Source organism: Gouania willdenowi, chromosome 10 (genome assembly GCF_900634775.1).
Source record: "Gouania willdenowi chromosome 10, fGouWil2.1, whole genome shotgun sequence".
Classification (NCBI taxonomy): domain Eukaryota; kingdom Metazoa; phylum Chordata; class Actinopteri; order Blenniiformes; family Gobiesocidae; genus Gouania; species Gouania willdenowi.
The window spans coordinates 19752961-19769962 of NC_041053.1; the positions used below are offsets into that span (position 1 = coordinate 19752961).

Sequence of the window (17002 nt, forward strand, 5' to 3'; positions counted from 1 at the left end):
TCTTACATGAGCTTCTCAACTTTTCCCCCTGCGTGTCACGCGTAAACTTCATGTTGGCGCACGTTTTTTCCCCCCCTCCTCGATTTTTACGTCAACTCTGTGAGCTCTACATTGATGGATGTTAACAATCCCAAGTCATGTGATGGACAACACATGAGGTGGATGGTGATAGGAAGGTTGTGTTATGAGCTGAAGGCTTCGGAGGAGGAAAAAAAAAAAAAAAAGGAGAATAAATGTCTAATGGAAACTGTTTTGAAAAGGGTGTTTTTATCCGTTTTGTTGGTAGCTGAGAGGAAGGTTGGCGGGGCTGTGCGTGTGCGTGTGTGTGTGTGTCAACAAAATTTCTCCACTGAGGCTTGACAACGCGATGCAGTCACACTCACACACACACACACACACACGCGCACACACAAGCAGCAGCAGCAGCAGCTCTCCGTGCGCGCAGCTGGAGCCGTGCGTCCGAGTGCGCCAGTGAGTGTGTGTTTTGAATTCAAATGCAGCAACACACCACCAGAGCTAGAGCTACAAATGCGGATGGTGCGCGCGTGTGTGTGTGTGTGTGTGTGCGTGTGTGTGTGTGTGTGTGCGTGTGTGTGTGTGTGTGTGTGTGTGTGTGTGTGTGTGTGTGTGTGTGTGTGTGTGTGTGTGTGTGTGTGTGTGTGAGAGAGAGAGAGAGAGAGAGAGAGAGAGAGGATGACTCGACTTGGCTCCATCACACGCACATCGTGCGCACACTAACCATAACCGTGATAAAGCGGAGCACTTGACGCAGCAATGGGCGCATTTTCAAACGGCGAAAAAACAACAGATATTGAGATTTAAAAACAAATAAATAAATAAATAAAAGATAAATCCACCTACCATGTTGACTTCAGACACCATGTCTATGCTGGCTATGTCTATATTCATGCCCACGGCCACCGGTAAACCTGTGAGTGGAGGAGAAGCAGCGTTAAAACAGCAGATAAAAGACTTGTTCTTCCATCACATTCGTGACGCACGGGTCTCCGTCTCATCCACGCACCTATGGGAACCATCCACCTGAGCACATATCCTCACGTTTGAACACACAGGTCCGATTAAACGATTGTAATTTGATTCATTTGGCCACAGATCAGGGCTCCGGTGAGAGGTATCGATCACATACAAAGCCTATCCGATCAGATTAAATATTCCCATCATTTCTCGCGGCCCTAATTGGATTGAACAGGGGCCTATCTGACTGTGGGAAATGGGTGATTATGTAAATTAAAGCAGATTTTTTTTTTTTTTTTTTTTTTGCGATTCATTAAACATGGATCACACGTCAGGCGCGGGCGGTGAAAGCTTGACATGCCGTTTCTAGTTTGCTTGTTACCTCCGAAATCCGGCCTCAACCGAATGTCGTATCCTTTCATCAGCCTGTCCACTGTCTCCTTCACCAGAGGCATATTACTCGGATCTTTCAGGTCCTTGACGCTGCAGAGGAGGAGAAAAGGTGATGGAGAGCACACACACACACACACACAAAAAGCAGCATATTAATATCACACATGATCATCAAGCGCGCACTGCGTGCACGGACAGCGAAAAGCCAGTGGTGTGTAAATTACCTTTGAGCCCAGACAAAAGTCACTAATAGGGAAAAAGTCAAAATCCCAAAGTGGTTTTTCCTGATCCTCCCCATCGCAACAGTTTCTGAGGTGGTTTCGGGATGCGAGTGAGCAGCGCGCACATCCAACTTACTCCAGACAGTGCAGAGGAGCCACTGAGGGGCGCATGCGCACAGCCTGCCCAACATCAAAGAGTGGAGGCTGATGATGGCAGATGAGCAGTTTCCATTGCAGAGGAAAATATTAAAGGGACAAGGGGTGTGCGTGTAATGAAGACACAAGCAGCCACTGGAACTATGGGCTGTACTTTGATGTATTAAAATACAATTATTGTTTGTTTAAAATGAAAGAAAAAAAACACTGACAAGGTCAAACACACACAATCACTGCCAAGTTCAGATGTCACATATACAATATGTCGTCAAAATTATTCGGATTCCATTCAAATATTTCTACTCATGTTTGAATCACTTCAGTGTCCACTGGTGTGTTAAAATAATGTGTAAAAAACAAATGACTAAAAGTACAATTATTATTATTATTATTATTATTATTATTATTATTATTATTATTATTATTATTCCTATTATTATTATTATTATTCCTATTATTATTATTATTATTATTATTATTATTATTATTATTATTATTATTATTATTCCTATTATTATTATTATTATAAATATGTACATGATTAAATGTATAAAAGTATAAAATGTAAAAAAAAAAATGTTTTGTCTTCTTTTTTATTTCCACTTTTATTTAGCAATCTAAATGTAATTGTTGGACAATATATATATATATATATATATATACATATATATATATATATATATATATATATATATATATATATATATATGTGTGTGTGTTGTCCAACAATTAAATCATTATTTTCATTTTTTGCATATATTTACTTAATAATGTATTTATATTTGTCTTTATATTTTAACTTGTATTTATTTATTTATTTGTTTGTATTTTTTATCTTTCACATCTATTTATTCATTTAATTCCAATTTTGGCAGGTTTGGTTCTCCATAGTTGGTAAAATCAAGCGCCAACAGATTTCCAAACATTTCAAAAAGAAGGATCACCTGAAATTCAATGTTCCCATATGATAAGGAGCCTCCGTCTGTTAAAGGTTCCATTCATACTATTCTTGATATTCCACAGTCAACATTTACAGTTAGCTTGGCCACATAAGGATTCTGAGTTCATACTGTGTGTGGACTCTACAAGTCACATTTGTACTTTTCTTTACCTGTTTCTTCAGCTGACATCTGCATGTGAAATCTCTTACTGTATTTCTACAAGTGAAACATTTTCTGATATTTTTGGCGGTTTCATTTCTTTCTTAAACGTCAGTTGGATAGATTCACAAAGCTTCAGGAAACCAAGTTATTTTGAAAGGTTTCAAAATCTATTTGGGGATGGAACCCTTTTTTTCAGCATGCCAGTGCACATGAGCATAAATATTAGGATGAGTAGGTTTTGGAGCATGTGGACTGGACTATCAATGTGACAGAGCTTTTCTGAAACGTTTAGTGATTTTCAACTGGTGGGTTGAGCCCAAAAAGTGGGTCGCGAACCTGTACTGGATGGGTCACTGACAGCTGTATGGTCAAAAATGTATAAAAACGGACAACCCCTGGTGCTATTGGTACATCTACCAATGTACACGTACGTAGCATCTTAGGGTTAGGGTTAGTCCTAGTCACGTGACCTAAACTGGCCAATGATGGGTGCTGCATACGGAGAGAATGTCGGTATATTTATATGACAACCGTACAGATAGCCACTGCCAATAAATAAATACTTTTTTTTTAGTGAAATAAACTTCTTTTGTGAAATGGATGTTGCACAGGAAAATATATAGATTTATTTAAAATAAAAATAAAAAAAAGATCATATTTTGTGTGTTTTCAACAGCTATTTTTGAAAAACTAAATTTGGTTGGTTGAATCCCAAAAAAGGTGAGTCACGATTTAATGACGTGGCATAATGCAGGTCCCAGGGTGAAATCAGTTGAGAACCCCTGGTTTAGAGCACATGTCAAACTCCTGGCCTGGGGGCCAAATCCGGCCCTTTGGAGCATTTAATGTGGCACGCAGGAAAAAGTCCAGACAGAGAAAGCATGAATCATTGTGTAAATTACAAGCTAATTCAGTTATAGATATCTCAGCTCCTCCAAATACACAAATTCAATGAAAATCTACAATAATTCCAGGACTCACAGTTTTCACACGCCTATATTGCATGATGGCAGTTATTATTAATTGGAAATTTCTGGACAAAACAGTTTTTCCAAATTCCTGCAATTGTTATGAAATTAATCCACAATACTTTTCTATATTAAATGTAAATTGGTCCCAGAACTGAGGATTTTTGAGCTGAGAAACCTGCATGAACAGGCATGTGTCACTTATTGCTTGTAAATTATCAGTGTCTTACATACGTTGTATCATTTATTTGCGGAAGTGCAAACTGGGGCAGAATAGTGTTGAAATTGCGAATTTTCCCGTCTCAAATCTACAGCCCATTTAAGGTCAAACTGCTCTATATTTGGCCCCTGAACCAAAATTAGTTTGACACCCCTGATTTAGAGTGAATATTGCAAGCTATGCATTTCTTGCGAATCAGTGCCTTAACCCACAAATAATTGTGGAGGGATGGACAATTCTGCAAGATTGCATTCCTAAACATTATTATGCAAAGAGTTGAGGCTGTTTTTATTGTTGAACGGGCGCCAACTCCATATCAAAGCTAATAGATTAAGAATAGGATGTCATTAAAGTTACGGCTAATAACTGTTGGCAATAGTGTGGAACAGGCTTTCATAAACCTTTCCCACCGTTTATGCACAATTCATAAAAAGATGAAAATTACCTCTGTCATCACCCATGCTGATACATCCCACTCATCCCACCATGTTTTCACAGGACTCGCTGTACATCTGAAGATGCAAATGGAGCCATCGGGCAGCAGAACACAACGGTGGGATGGAAAAGACAATCCAGTAATGTATTCAGTCAGATTTCAGTATGTTCTTGAAGTTGGGAGGAGGACTTCAGCTCCTTTAAATTGTCTTTGATCTCGTAGAAGGAGATGTGCTTCTGAGGGTGTTGGTTCACTGTTGCATCACCGCCAGTTGCAGCCATCATAGATTATATCCAGAGGTGCACGTAACGTTTGCGGTCTGGTGTTCAGGAAAGCATGTAGGTTTGTTGCTTGTGGTGCTCACTTGTTCAACCACCTCACAGGAGATACTGAGCAATGAGTGGATAACGTGACATCGTAATTGAATTTAAACTGAAAATTAACACAAACTGCACAACTAAATGTCTGTTCTTTAAAGGTTCTCCAGATATGAACTTTTTTAATGAAATGACTAAAAGCTGAATGTACAAAAATCTGAAAAACAAATGTATTGACAGCTTCTCAAGCACTTCCAACACATACTTTTTAAAGCACTGAACAGTCTGTCATCCTGCAGAACGTCATCATCGCTCCCTTTCTGGTCATATTTCTCTATTTCAAAAACACTGGAAGATTTCAGCTCTAAATCCTCAGATTATTTTTGTAGATTACATAATTTATTGCTAATTTATGCTTTTAAAAAAACTGCTATCAATTTGTATAGTTACAACATCAAGCTACAAAAATAGATGATACAAAAAGGATTGGACTGCACTCATGTGTCTGTGCAGGTTGTTTGTGGAGCCTGAACTATTATTTAACTACATTACATTTGGTTATAACCAAACTTTACTGTTTTCTTTTACTTGTTTCCCTCACCTCCAACATGTGCTCTGTGGCTTTGTTCGAAATGACATACTCCTACTATGCACTACAAACTCAATGAGGATAAACTGTCTACTATATAATATAAATATGGTTAGGAGGATTAGGATGATGACCATTCCCACTGAAGTATGCTTCAAGTTTCCCAAGATGCATTTCAAACCTACAATAGCAGAAAGCTAAAGCACACTGAGGATGAATATCTCGGTTGATTCTCCACCTTTGAAAGTTTTGAAAGCACTCAGTATGTGGACATTTGATCCATAAAACCTGTGGAAACACATTTCATGCCGGCATTTCAGAGATTTCCGGAGACCCATCATTGTGGTACAAAACTTCTGGTTAACTTCAAAACAAGAGCCCTATTTACAAAAGCGTTAAAAACTAATGGAAGACAAGAAGAGATGCTTTTGTTTTGAAAAGAGGATGTTTGACTTTTAGCTTCAAGCCGGTCCTATGATGATTTTACATTGCGTTCCCAATGCATCATGGGACGGTTGAGTATAACTAGTGTGCCCACCGTGCATACTTATGATTATTTTGTTGTGTATATTGCACACCACAAATGTGAACCCCTGATTATATCATCCACGCTATGTGTTGGTGTGTTTCTCAGCTTGTCAGCTTGCGTCTGAGCATCACACCTGTTGTAAATATGGCCTCCATCTGGAAGCAGAGGCTTAGAAGTTGCTTGCCTGTCCACCTGGTGGGGTGTGAAGTGCTTGAGAACCGTGAAGGGCAGCTCTTCACTTAGTGATCAGAGTACAAGTGGGCAGTGTTCAAAGCCTGTGAGGTGAGTGGATGTGGAGCAGGAGAATAAATGAGTTTCTGATGCATTTCCTCCATCAGATGAGATCAGAGTGAAACCCGAGATTCACTTCAGGAACTGAGGGGTGGAGTGAGCTGAAGCTGGATGGCTGCTGACGGTCCTCTACAGACACACATACTGTACACCGTTCTCCGAGTCGTCTCAGTTTTGTATTTACACATCCCTGCAGAAACACAGCAGTGAGAAGTGTGAGCGGCGCATGCACAAACTCCTGCTTTCACATGCAGAGATGCTCTCTCTGCAGCACACTTTGCAGCTCCAACCACTGCTCGTGTGCTGGAGACACCATGTAAGGACTAAATGTGATGTAGCTGTTCTCCTAATCCACGTCCTGTCTCTCTCCCTCGTTATTCTGCAGAACATTCTATACTAAACAACACAGAAATTCTCTGACAGGAACACGAGAAGCATGATGAACAGATTTGCACTCCCAAATGTTACATAACACATCTCTTTCCCTCTCCCTCTCGCTGTCATTTGCACTGTATCTCTCTCTTTTCCTTTCTTGGACATGGCGCTTTGTGCTCTATAAGTGGCTCACGTATAAGTGGGAAAGTGAACAGTTGCTTTATTGTGTGCTTAATGTACAAAGAAAAGCCATGGCTTATTTTGAATGGGAGTCTCTCTCCCTGTGGAGAAACATGGTTATCATTATAAGGACTTGGGCTGTGACTGCTTCCAGGTTTACTTTTCCTCTTGAATTACTGAGCACCCAGCCCCTCTTTGTATTGTAAATCTATGATGATATAAAAGCCACAGTGCTGGAGTCGATCCAGCAACACCGCCACCAAATATCACACTCCTCTGTTTTTTTCACCAATTATTGATGTCTTCACTGCCTGAATAAAAGTCTGACAAAAACTGTGGGTAGTTACTGTGCCATTAAAACTATCATGAGAGCATCGAGGGCTCGCGGCAGGATTAAGTAACATCTCTTGATTTATCTTCCATTTGATTTGATTTGTGAATGAGTGACCATTCAAGTCTGTGTGTTAACAGTTTCTAATATGCACTTAGAAGATCAAATGTTGGACTTGCAGCTTTGAAAATAATCCAAGGAGATATATGTATATATATAATTTTCAACCTGTTACAGGTAGAACAAAGCCCACTTCAAGGGTTTGCATTGCAGGTCAAAAAAGACATGTTCTCGTGTGTAAATTTAATCTAGATAAGGTGTGTGAAACTTGTTTTAGTTCAGGGGCCAAATACAGACCACTTTGATCTTAAGTGGGCTGCAGATTTTAGGCTGGAACAAGAGTAATTTTAACAATAATTTTCCCTAGTTTGCATTTCCATGTATAAATTATATATAAAGTATATAGGGCACCTACCTAAACCAAGCAATGAGTGACAGATATCTGTCCCAGCAGGCTCTTTACTTACTGGTACATTTCCTTGATTGTGTGACCAAATTGTATTTAATTTAGGGAAAATTATCTATCAACTATCAACAATTTGAGATAAAAAAAAAAAAAAAATGACTGTAATCGCTTGATATAAGCGTGGGAAAACTGTGGGCCCCTGCAAATACTGTACTGAGTGTCATTTAATTTGTGCACTTAGATAAACAGATAAACTGAGATATCTACCACTGCCTTAGTTTGTCATTTACACAAGGATGAATTGGATTTTCTAAAGAAGTTGTTCCCAATTTTTTTTTTTTTCTGGTGACCCGTTTTTAAAAATGACAAACCATCGTGACCCAATTCACAATAGGCCTCATATATAAACTGTGAGAGAAGCAAATTTGTGCATGAATTAACATTCCTGACTATTTTCATCACCATTTCTGCGTCACCTTATCTTATCTGGAATAGGTAAACTGACAATTTTGTTTCATGGATGTGTTATTAAAAACATACAGTATTCACATATTAAATACTTTACAAATCACACCAAATAAAAGCTTTAAGGCAGAGTTAACAGGCTATATCATTGTTTTTATTTTCTGTCATAGCCTACATTTTAATTACTTTTAAATCAGGCAAAAAAAAGTGCATTTTGGGCAGTTAAATTAGCCATAAACACATTTTTAGAAACTAAATTTAAGATTATGCTGTGGACAGAAACAAAGGAAAATGAGAAAATGACTTAAATATTTTAATCTTCCAGTTTTAACTTATTGTTCAAAGCATAATCAAGGTTTTATCTTGTAATTATGACCTTTACTAATGACTGACAGGTGTATCAATCTGAATATATATCTAATAGTTGTGGATTTTTATCAAATATGACTCATCTTAAGACTTGGTTTTTTTTTTTTTTTTTTACAAATCTGAGAATTATGAATTTCATGGTATAATACAATCATAACTTTTAATCATAAATATGACTCTTCCCAAAATAACTGATGTCAGTATCGGTGAACATTTTTTGTCTTTTGTTTAATTAAATCCACCGCTATTTGGTCTTTTTTAATCTCGCTCTCTCTTCACATTCCCTCGTGTCGATTTCGTCAAAACAAAGCGGCATCTTTAATGTTTCCGTCACGTGTGAGTAAAATTACAGTAATTTACCGACACTGGCGGTAAATAGCAACTTCTTAGCTTTCATAAATTGGTGGATTTTTTCCGATAGAGCAAATGTGAGCGAAGTTACGGTCATTTGAATTAACGTATTGCGTTCAGGGGCCCTGGGAAACTCAGTGCAATCGTTTAATCCAGCCGTGATAAGAGGAAGTGTCCGTGTAAATCGGGATGTATAGTTACCCTGTGCAACAGAAGATATGAAATTAACAGCATGTACTGTCTAATGCAATGCGTATGTCGTAAATTGACGTCTTCGTCTGTGGGACCTGGGTGGAACGAGTGGAGCTACCCTAATATTGCAAATTTATTTGGCGACCCAAATAAAATCTTGTGCGACCCTCCCAGTCTCTGGGAATCAGTGCTCTAAACAAGGGTCAGATTTGGCTCTCGGGTCATAACTTTGACACATGTGGTCTATATAGTAAAAATACGTGAAGAAAAACAACATTACCTGAAATCTCTAAAGTCTACATGTTCTCCTTGTGCGTGCATGGGTTTTCTTGGGGTACCCCGGTCTCCTCCCACCGTCAAAAAACAATGTGTTTGCCTTTGATGGACTGGAGCCGGTACCAGGGTCTACCCCCTGTCTAGCACCCTCACAACAGGAACAAGGTGGTTGGATGATCAATGAATGAATGAGTGAGTAAAAGATACATCCTAGGATGTTCTGGGACACATCCTCAGTGATGTTTCTGAGATCATTGGGTGTTTTACAACATCATACAGCCTCCCTCTGGTGACCTATCCAGGGTTGATCAGATGATCAAGGAATGAATGAATGAAGTCTCTTAAAAGGACAATTGTCTGGGTTTCCACGGCTCTGTGATCTTGAGAATATTTAGATAAGTCTCCAACATAAAAATCTGAATGTAATGGTTCTATACCTGGAATAATTGTGTGAATATGCCCAACCCTGTTTTTCAACACAGTAGCTTGGATCAGTTTGGTAAAAGATTGGCTACCCGTCGTCTTTATGCTAAAAAAAGACTTTCTGTGGCTTGATCGATGTTTTCTGATTTTGAGTGCTTACCTGGCTCTCTCCATGGTGTCTTTGACCAGGTAGATGTACCAGTAGACAAGGTTGAAAAGGCCAAAGGTCAGTGGGAACAGAATACGGGCGTACTTGTCAATAGGGCTGGTGCCGGCCAGTTGTGGGATTTGGGGGAAAGCTGAACCTTGTTGGAGGAAGATGGGCACGGGGGGCGTGTCATCTGGCTCGCTGCGACACATCGAGAAGTTCCTCTTTTTGAGGCCTTCGCGAGGATTGCTGTCCGACTCCTCGGAAAGGGTCAACAGAGTAGAGGAGAGGGAGACAAGTTTGGGTGAGTTCTATGATTCAAGAGAAGAGGACCAAAGACAAGAACCCAACACTCTCATATATGATCCTTTTAACAGGCCTTTTGTCATATACAAAGAGCTCCAAGTTGTGTCCATTCCCTCGGGATGCTCCATTTCAATGGTACGTCAACATCTCTATAGAACACAGCAGGTAGTCTCCTGTATGCCTATAGGATGGTGAGGAGATTATACGGGAGGACTGCTGGAGTTTTTCTCTCTTCTCACACTGAAGCTATCTTTAAAGGATCTAACCATGAGCTCAACACGTGAGAAGGATCCCAAGAGGACACTGCAGTGGCTTACCGTATTAGCATAAAGCATATAGCTGGAGATGATAAAACTACAACAGCACACATTATTATTTAATGTGTGGTGTGCTCTGAATAGGGAGAGTGCAAAAGACGGAGTGACTACATAGAAATGCACAGGGGGGGGAAAAAAGAACAGTGTGTAGAGAGCGTATTTTTGGTGATGCTGCTGACTTTCTGTTCATCAATAAATTCACTGCATCAGGCTGCATGAAACACCTTCAGAGACTCTGCAGCTGCACTCACCGCTATGTGCTGAGCTAATGCTTCGGAAATGTTGCAACGAGGAAAGATGCTGCTAAGCTCCCATTCAGGCTCTCACACTGTGAATGGCACAGTATGTAAAAAAGCCAACAGTGTCTTTATTATCAATTATAGTCCTAATAGACTTTTGGCTGAACAATCCAACAATTGCTAAAAGATACCTTTTAACTAATTGATTTGTGTTTGTTGAGGCAACAGTAAGTAGCATCATCTGGTGCTTGTAATTTAACACCATGTATTGCGCTGTTCCTGAGTAAATAAAAAAGCTTGTTCTTACTTATTACCAGAGGTGAAAGTAATGGAATAGAAGTACTCACGTTACTGTAATTGAGCTGCTTTGTACTTGTACTTTTTTGAGTATATTTCTAAATCAGTCATTTTACTTGTTCTGTACTTAAGTATATTTTAAATGAGGAAAGTAATTTGTTACATTTCTATACCCAACCGTTACGTAGTAAATGTTTTTTTTTGTTTTAAAATGATGAACGGACATTGTGAAACTACAAAAAATGAAATGACCAGACAACAATTAAATGCATCATAGCCGTCCAACCAGAATAAACGCAATGCATGGCGCCAAAATATATATATATTCATTGTTGTTATTTTATTTCTAAAATAACTGTACATTTTGACAACCCTTTTATTTTATACAGATGCCTTTGTGGAAAATTACAGAATTACGGGCCATGCTTTCATACACTTTTTTCCCTCTAGTCTCGTTATCTCGAGATCTCTAGAAAATGAAGTCGTGATCACGGGAAAACGGAGGGAAAAATTTTTTTTGAAAGCATGACCCTTTAGGGCTTCCGTAGAAAATAAATTAAGTTCCAATTGTGCAAGATTTGGTCTCTTTCTTTTCAAGTTTATACAGTAGATGTTTACTGTATGCAAGGGAACCGTGGCAAGATTTATTAATCAAAAAATAAAAGTAGGGGGTGAAAGCAGTAACTTTTACTTTGAGTACTATTTAATTGAGCTACTTTTTACTTGTACTTGAGGACAATTTCAATCAAGTAACAGTACTTCTACTTGAGTAGAATATATCAGGACTATTTACACCTCTGCTTATTACATTACATGTCAGAGAAGCCACTAGCATTGCTTTAGTGAGCTTGGTAGATGTTAATATTATTGATATTATTTGTCGTATCATCGTTGTATCTTTTTTTTTTTTTTAAAGCCATGCAATTTCTCACACCCAACAAATCAGTGCAAACGTTTAAAAACTCCAATCAAGATGTTAGAAAGTAAAGATTCCTAAGATTTCATGCAGATGAAAGACCAGATGATGGTTACTGCATGGTAACGTCAGTTTATCAATCGATGGATTGGATTTTTTCACTGTTTATATGATGTAAATATCGCCATGTGTGTGCATATCAGTGCAACATGCTTACTGAAATGGTGTCATCATTGTCACTGCCAGCAGCCAACACCTCAAGCCTGTCCTGCCGAGCTTTCTCCTTCTTCAGATCATGTGCCTGCAAGGTGGCAAAGTAATTCACCGCCGCAAATTCTACCAGAGCCGAAGCCACGAAAGCAAAACACACAGCAATGAACCAGTCCATGGCCGTTGCATAGGCCACTTTGGGCAGGGACTGCCGGGCGCTGATGCTTAAGGTGGTCATGGTCAGCACAGTGGTGATGCCTGAGGGAGAGTCACGTGTGAAGATACGAGAACTGCTTTGTTTACATTAGATGAGCAGAATGTGGTTTTACCAGCCACTGTGCGAGCAGGAACAGACTCCTTGTTGATCCAAAATGAGACTTGTGACAGCACCACCACCATAATGAGAGGAATATAGGTCTGGATGAGGTAGTAGCCAAGCTTTCTCTGAAGGTGGAAATGGACCACCTGCACTGAGTAGTGACCTGAAAGATAAACAGTGTGTGTGACGACAGCGTGCCTGAGGGACAGAGCGGGCCAACACACAGCCGATGCCCTTGTGTGCCCTTGAAACAGAAAAGCTGCTGAGGGGAACATACAGATGTATTGATGTTTTCAGGACTCGAGGAGCATGCTAACCGTGGGATAGCGTGTGAAAGTCAAGAGGAAAGAGATGAAGGGAGAGAGAGCGAGAGAGAGAGAGAGAGAGAGAGAGAGAGAGTGGGGGACAAAAAAAGAGGAAGGAGGTAGGATGGAGAGCAGCAGACATACATTTGGAACTGGGATAAAATCAGAAAGGAGAGAGTGAGGCGGGGCTGGAGGAGAGCATGCAGTGCTGCTACTATGTGTAACACTGCCCTGTTCTGCTTAAACACATGCATGAAGACATTCAGGCATGTGAAACGTGCTGGATTATGCACACACACACACACACGCACAGATGTCCCATTTTCTTGCTATTTTTTTCTAAATGCTTTTCACTGCATCTGTTTGACACATACTCACACACACAGTTCCATCATTCCTCCTCTGATCCATGTAACTACTTGGCTTTAGACACTGCAGTTCTTTTTTAAGACACACCGTGTGTGCGTTAAACCTGACCACTTAAGCATCTTAACTGACTGCTCACAGAACTCCGTGCCTCAAACTGGTCTGCTGCGGCACAGTAATGGACACAAGTGAGGAGACTCAATTGACCTTATTCTATTCGTAGTTTTATCAGCCTGTGAGAATGTTTAATTAACCTTGTAGGAGAGAGAGCGTGTGTGCGTGTGTGTGTGTGTGTGTGTGTGTGTGTGTGTGTGTGTGTGTGTGTGTGTGTGTGTGTGTGTGTGTGTGTGTGTGCTGCTGGGGCGGTGCACAGTCTGCTTTACCTGTGTTTGATTTGAATATCTCGCTGGACAAAGTCTGTCCCACAAGATCATACTGCAGAAGACTTATGGACTCTTTCGGACACTCGACGGAGGCGATTGGTCCTTTCTTCCAAGTGAAAAAAATTTCATTGCTGGTGTATGCATCTGCAAATAAGATAAATTAAAGAAAAGGCCAAATAAATCTATGAAATGCTCATTCTGTCAGATTGATCTGTGTACTTACAGCTTCCAAATCTGAGGGGACAAGCATGACCATCCATAGGAAAGTCCATTAGACTCATTGGACACTCTGCACCGATTGTCAACCTGACAAAACACAAACAGTCCAGTAATGAATTCCCTCCAGATAGAAACAGCTTTTTACTTTCCCCGTTGTTTCCTCTGGTCACCTCATGGTGTAGAGAACAGTCCCATTTTGCATGATGCGGAAAAGCTTATTCGGAGTGGTCATGTTATGGGAAATGGACCTCCTAGAGTTTCTGAAGAAAGTGTCGGGCGTCCAGATCTTGTCCACCATACGGTTGTTCAGACGCAGAATCTCAGTCGGGCCTTCAAACTTCAGACGCTCGTCGACCCACATCTGACGGAAAAACATGTCCATGGTGAACTCCTGAAACAAAAAATATGTTCATCAGTTCATGCAAAAGCTGATTCTCTACAAACGTACCATGATTAATCAGATTTCTATAAGAACAAAGGTGTCAAACTCATTTTACTGCAGGGGCCAGATACGGACCAGTTTGATCTCAAATGGGCCACAGATGTTAGGTGGGAGAATGAGCAAATGTAACCTTAATGTGCCCTAGTTTAGTAGTTTGCACTTCCATGTACAAATAAAGTATATAAGACACAGAAAATATCCAAGCAATAAGTGACAGATATCAGTCCCTGCAGGATCTTCACTTAAATGTCATGATTTATTTTTCCCTTGACCAACTTTTATTTAATTTGGGGAAATTTTGTTGAATAGTTTTGGGAAAATTGCAGAATTTTGAAAAATTTAGGATTCTTTCAACAATTTGAGATTAAAAATGACTGCAGTCGTGATAAATATAAGCACAGGAAAACGTTGAGCCCTGCAAATATTGTGGAGTTTCATTGAATTTGTGTATTTGGAGGAGTTGAGATATATACAACTGATTCATGTTTTCCCTGTCATTTTGCCTTCCTCCTGCAGGCCGAGCTGAATGCTCTAAAGCAGTGTTTCTCAAATGGGGGTATCTGTACCCCTAGTTGTATGCAATGGCACAACAGGGGGTACTTGAGAGAGAGGGAGAAAGTGGAAAATGAACAAATGAAAGCATTACAAATATGGGGTTTTATAGTGTTTATTTTTAGCTGAAAATGATATTCACAATGATGATGATAAAAATGAACTTTATTACAACATGAAGTGAAAACACAAGGGTCAGTCTTGGTCCCACACCAGGTGGGAGATGACCAGAAATGATCAAAACTATAGAAATAAATCCATTCTGGAGGCACTAAATACTGTTTCATTCCACTAATTCCCAATGGGATTCTTTTAAATGTGCATTATCACTGATTCATTACTTTATTATGCTCTATAGTTGTTTTTTCATATAGCATTCTCAGCAAAATGTGGTAGTTGGACATAAGGGGGCACTTGGATTCAGAATTTTTTTAAAAAAGGGTACTTGAGGCAAAAAACTTTGAGAACCACTACTTTAAAGGAATTGGCCCCTGGGCCTTGAGTTTGACGCATGTGCCACAGAGGATCACCACTTCCTGATTGGGGGTTTAACTTCCTTTAGTGTGTTAAAAGACAAATAAAAAATAGGGCATTTAATAGCCTCACTTTCTCATGTAGTGAAGAAATTTAAACTGCAGTGCAGCCTTCATTCACCTATTTTGCTGCAATTGTTTAAACGTTAAATTCACTGACTGCAGGAATAATTGTAATACAATGAAAGATGATGAACAAGGGAAAGCTTTCCCATCTAATGTTACAAGTTTAACGTCCATCCTATCTCCTGAACAGGACAATAAGTAGGTACTCTGATCCCTTCAATCAGCAGCGTACAGTGAAAGGTGAACAGAGATGAGGCAATGATGGATGCCACTCATGCTGCATAATCATTAATCAATCCATTCAGTCATTCCTCCCTACTGGCATGTTGTCTCATTGATTTAAAGGCCATCAATAATGAAGTTATAACCCTAGTGACACAGATTAAAGCTTATTAAATGGTTTAATGGATTGTCCATAATGCTGGAGGCCACTCCAACACTCTGTACATACAATCACACTGAAAAAAAAGTGATAACTTACCATCTTAACATCTGAAACAGGTCCAAAGCTGGTGACAAAAATGTCCGTTTTCACTTCAGTAACACCCCCTACACACGGGACAGATCATGTGTTCCTTAGTTTACAGTGCGTGTTTCCAAAGATAGAAGAGAAGACATTTAACTAACCTCCAGAACCAGGTCTCAGCCTGTTGTCATAGCCATCCAAAAGTCGATCTAAGATGCGCGTGATGTTGTCTGAGAAAACCTTTTCATTACCACATACAAGATATAGACTGCAAGAGAAAACACCATATAACACCCATGCTCAGTATGCACCAAAACAGAGAGAAACTTCACCTCATCCAGAAGACCAGAGTGGTGATTGTTCCAGAGTGTACAGCCATTATGGCCAGTAGGAGCTGCTTTTCAATAACTCTTACAACAAAGATCAGCATGAGAGAAGCAGGAAAGATAAGCATAAGCACACAGGCAGCACCACGATGCCTACAATAATCTAATTAACAGATTAGCAAAGCCACTCCTAATTTAGTCAAACTCTGGATTATTGAAGTTTCTGAGCTTTAAAACTACAACATCTCTACCAGAAACCCTAGCATGTGTGATGTCCTCTTTTCTCAGTGGATTCAATGATTCAGCACTTTATCCAACCATTGCAAATAAATGACTCTATCATGTGTGTCTTATTGATGTGACTTGGTTCAGGTTCTCATTTGCTGTCGCCAGAGCAGGACTTGTTGATGTAACGGGTAATAAATGACATGAAAGAGTAAAACAAGGTGTTTTAATGATTGAACCTTCACCCAATGTGAAAATTATTTCTGTTATCTTTGACTTGAACTAGAAATCATACAAGAAACACACTTTAAAACTTGAACCAAACAGGGCATCTAATCATAGAATAATTGACATAATGTATTATTCCTATATACAGTATATATATATATATATATATATATATATATATATATATATATATATATATATATACAGCTGCTGCCTGATGATTTCAGATTATAATATAACAGTACACTGATTTTCTTGAGTTGACCCAATGACCAATACACATTGTCATTATCTTTTCATTCTAATCAGAATAATAGGAGCTTTGGAAACACTTTATAATAACCATCATATACTGTATAAAGGGTAAATAATGGTATATAGATAGTTAATAAACATTTAGTTAATAGTTATTTACTAAGTTCATAATGTTTTTAATGATTTGTAATGCTATAATTGATGTTATATTAACTGTTTATTGATGCACACATTATAGCATTTTATACACTTATAAAG

The 17002-nt window shown here is 39.2% G+C and overlaps 2 protein-coding genes across 3 annotated transcripts in view; both read right to left on the minus strand.

Annotated features, from left to right (window-relative positions):
• Positions 1–1746, minus strand: part of gabrb2a (gamma-aminobutyric acid type A receptor subunit beta2a) — a 62080-nt gene extending 60334 nt beyond the window's left edge. For both annotated transcript variants that reach the window (XM_028459321.1, XM_028459322.1), the window contains exons 1-3: positions 1593–1746; positions 1358–1458; positions 862–929 (exon numbers count right to left, since the gene is read on the minus strand). In XM_028459321.1, coding sequence (XP_028315122.1) covers positions 862–929; positions 1358–1458; positions 1593–1666 — 243 coding nt within the window. In that variant the 5' untranslated portion in view covers positions 1667–1746. The remainder of the gene's footprint in view (positions 1–861; positions 930–1357; positions 1459–1592) is intronic.
• A 4170-nt stretch (positions 1747–5916) lies between these two features.
• gabra6a (gamma-aminobutyric acid type A receptor subunit alpha6a) lies at positions 5917–16089 on the minus strand. The gene is made up of 10 exons (XM_028459105.1): positions 16043–16089; positions 15872–15978; positions 15726–15793; positions 13822–14042; positions 13656–13738; positions 13433–13576; positions 12389–12541; positions 12067–12317; positions 9787–10034; positions 5917–6388 (listed from the first exon to the last, which is right to left on the minus strand). The coding sequence occupies exons 1-10, from the start codon at positions 16087–16089 to the stop codon at positions 6379–6381; spliced, it is 1332 nt and encodes a 443-aa protein (XP_028314906.1). The 3' UTR covers positions 5917–6378.
• Positions 16090–17002: the final 913 nt, after the last annotated feature.

Coding starts and splice junctions, on each gene's coding strand:
- gabra6a (XM_028459105.1), bottom strand. CDS start 16,089: ATGGCTGTACACTCTGGAACAATCACCACTCTGGTCTTCTGGATGAG. Junction 13,739..13,821: donor ACTGTTCTCTACACCATGAG/GTGACCAGAGGA, acceptor GTGTTTTGTCAG/GTTGACAATCGGTGCAGAGT. Junction 12,542..13,432: donor GATATTCAAATCAAACACAG/GTAAAGCAGACT, acceptor TTTATCTTTCAG/GTCACTACTCAGTGCAGGTG.